General features: G+C 33.6%; 1 protein-coding gene across 1 annotated transcript in view; it reads left to right on the forward strand.

The window, feature by feature from the left end:
- The window catches only part of LOC108688936, an 11440-nt gene that overhangs the window by 4348 nt on the left and 3572 nt on the right, over nt 1-3520 (forward strand). The window contains exons 6-9 of the mRNA XM_018195488.1: nt 1014-1362; nt 2298-2428; nt 2500-2745; nt 3122-3377. Coding sequence (XP_018050977.1) covers nt 1014-1362; nt 2298-2428; nt 2500-2745; nt 3122-3377 — 982 coding nt within the window. The remainder of the gene's footprint in view (nt 1-1013; nt 1363-2297; nt 2429-2499; nt 2746-3121; nt 3378-3520) is intronic.

The raw sequence follows: 3520 nt of genomic DNA on the forward strand, positions 1-3520 counted from the left end.
CGACTGAAACAATCACAGGCGATCGGTATCGAACGCAATTGATGCGTTTGAGCCGAGCATTGAAAGACAAACGGCCGCAATACAACGAGAGACACGATAAAGTGATTTTGCAGTATGACAATGCTCGACCCCATGTTGCGAAAGTGGTCAAGACATACTTGGAAACGTTGAAATGGGAAGTCTTACCCCACCCGCTGTATTCTCCAGACGTTGCTCCTTCTGATTATCACTTGTTTCGATCAATGGCACACGGCCTGACCAGCACTTCCGGTCTTATGAAGAAGTAAAAAATTGGATCGATTTGTGGATAGCCTCAAAAGATGACCAGTTTTTTCGACGCGGGATTCATACGCTACCCGAAAGATGGGAGAAAGTAGTGGCCAGCGATGGATAATACTTTGAATCATAAATGTATAACCAGTATTTTACAATAAAGTCTCGAATTTCGGAAAAAAAACGGCGGAAGCAAAGTTGTACAGTAGTTTAGCAGAAACGCCGCTATCTCATATTAGGCGCTTATCTCATAATAGGGGGCTTTCCTCCATACGTATATTTATATATACATATTTATATATACATTTAAATTATATATTTTGAGAACATCTACATTTTTTCTAGAATTTTTCATATGTGTATATTCTAAAATATTCCAAGATTTCTCTCATTTTATAATTTCTGATAAACTCTTATAAAATTTGAAAAAAATTTAAGGTATTCTTTTTTATTATAGAATGTATGAAACCTTAGAAATAAAATATTTCAGAGTTTGTATATAAAAAATTTTAAGAAAAATATAAACTTTCTCAGTATTTCTGAAAAATATTCCAATTCATATAAAAATTGTGGAAAAAATTTTTATCAAGGATAATAATTTATAAGGTAATTGTTGTAAAGTATAATATTTCAGCAATGTTGAGATAAAAAATCTTTCATGAAAAATTAATTATTTAATTACATGCAAGTTTTTTTATTTAACAATATTTTATATACGTTGTATTTTTTTTCATTTGCAGGTGGAATGGTCCACCGAGTTTAGCTTCAATGTCCACGCGAAATCAATCTATCCCTGCGAGGGAACAACAGGCATATCGGTTCTCTTTCAATATCCCACATGTCGTCTTCAAGGTGATCGTGTGCGCGTCTACGGACGTCTTCGGGCGGATGTGAGTTCTTTGGCGCCGCCGTCCGCCTTGCACTACGTGGCGGAATTAAAGGCAGCGCCAGGCAAGCATTCGCTGAACTTCGACTGCGATCTCTTCACTGAAAAGTTCATCGAATACTGTTTCGTTTATGTGAGCCAGGCGATCACTGGCGCGATGGCGGAAGTGAAGCTCGCGTGTATACCAACTTTCCCACTGCTAGGTGAGTAACGTGCAAATGCTTAAAAGCCGGGTGTCTTCACTCCCCCCCTCCAACAGATTTTCAGCCTCGTAATTCACCTCGAGAGATTGCTACACGTAGATTTTATCCTCTTAACGAGCCTCGATTGCTCACCGTTTGATAAATTAAAATAGATGAAACGTCTGATTTAGAGAAGTTTTTAGAGAAGTAAAATTAAACTTTAAATAAAACAATTAATTTAATGTATAATTATATCGATGTATAATTATAACGATGATTTAATTAAGAGGTAAGTTAATTCAATTTAATATATTGATATTGTTGTGCTTTATTATTATACTTTGAGATTTGATTTATTCTTTGAATATTCTATTCAGTATTTACTAAAAGATTAAATAAATTATAAATGGCTTACTTCTGTTTTCTTTAAGCTATAAATATTATAAATACACTGAGAAAAAAAAATTTCAATTAATTTTTATTTTGATAGTATCAACTAAATATTTATTAAACGTAAAAATATATTTATTTGGTATAAAAAACATTAATTTAATTTAACAATCACTTCTTTTTATTAAGTAAATATTTATTTATTGTAAGTAAATGTTTAGTTGGCAGTATTCAAATAAATTTTTATTTAAATTTAGGCTATTTTTTCTCAGTGTAAACTTATAATTTTTAAAATTATAATTTTATACACTGAGAAAAAATAACCTAAATTTATTTAAAATTAAAAAAATAGCCTAAATAATTTAAAAAATAGCCTAAATAAGAAATTAAATTTCTCGACAGATAATATCAAATTTTAAATTTAAATTAAAAAATTGCGGCCAAGTATAGAGTTTTATTCAGAACCTTTTAAGCTATTTAAACTATTTTGAGACATAATAAAGTATTCAACTTTTGAGACACCCTATACAAATTTTCCTCCTTTCTCATTTCAATTATTAATGTAGAAAACGACGCGGCTGGTTGGGGTCCTTGGAGCGCATGGAGCCCTTGCAGCAGCTCTTGCGTAGGTGGCGTTCGTAATCGATATCGATTTTGTGACACGCCACCCCCGAAATACGGAGCGAAATTCTGTCAGGTGAGTTTTAAAGATGGATGATGCAAAATGCGTGGCAATCAAATCAAATAGTGACGCTTTGCTCGAAATAGGGAAGAGCGGTCGAAACGGAATCCTGTGGTGGCATCGGCAGGATCGATTTTCAAGAGGCATGGAACACCGAAGGATGGGAGTGCCGACACGGAATGACATTAGCGGCCGCAAGACCGGAAGTCACGGCTCAGATTGGCGTACAATGTCGGTGTGGTTGTATTATCAATTTTGGAGATAAAGCCTTGAACAAAATACTAGCGGCGAATACTCAAGCTTGTCCCGGTCGTTCCTTTTGGCTGCTACAGGTAAATCTCGTGGGGACTATTTATATTATTTTCTTGCAACTTAAATAATTTTATACTCATTTAAAGAAAAAAAATAATACTTCTTTCTTTTTCGATTTTTCGGATATTTACGAAAGAACGATTTTGCTGAAGTTTAAAAACTTAGATATTATTTAGATATACAGATCTGAAAATAATTTTGATGAACTACCAAAGTAGTTAAGAATTTCAAACACGATGAGCAATATTACAAAGCTTTGACATTTTATCAATCGTTCTACATAATTATTTTGATGATCTAACAAAATTATTTTCAAATCTGTTACTTAATTAAATTTTTAGATGCTTTAGCAAAATCATGCTTTCCGTATAATAATTGATTCCAATTTATCTATAGGCAAAATCGAATTACATAATCCGACTACATTTGGATCAAACGCAGTTTCTCTGCCCAGGGCAATATTTTCGCGCTCGCGATGGTGATTCACTAAGCGCGGAACTCTTGACGGATATTGCGTTTGACAAGGGTGCACTCGCGACAGGAACGATATTCTCCTCGGGTCAAAATTTGTTGCTTGAGTTTTTTAGCGATGAGCACACCGCCTTGGGGGATTCCTGTGTGGGTGGCTTCTTAGGACATGCGAGCATATTTCGTAAGCGTCATAACTTATCATATATTAACACAATCAATACGAACTAAAGAAAACTAAGAAATGTTCCTACATCGGTTGAAACTAAATCTTTAATGCTTAAATATATGAATCAATGTGAATTATATATATATATTATTATATAT

This window comes from Atta colombica, unplaced genomic scaffold (assembly GCF_001594045.1).
Source record: "Atta colombica isolate Treedump-2 unplaced genomic scaffold, Acol1.0 scaffold25, whole genome shotgun sequence".
Classification (NCBI taxonomy): Eukaryota; Metazoa; Arthropoda; class Insecta; order Hymenoptera; family Formicidae; genus Atta; species Atta colombica.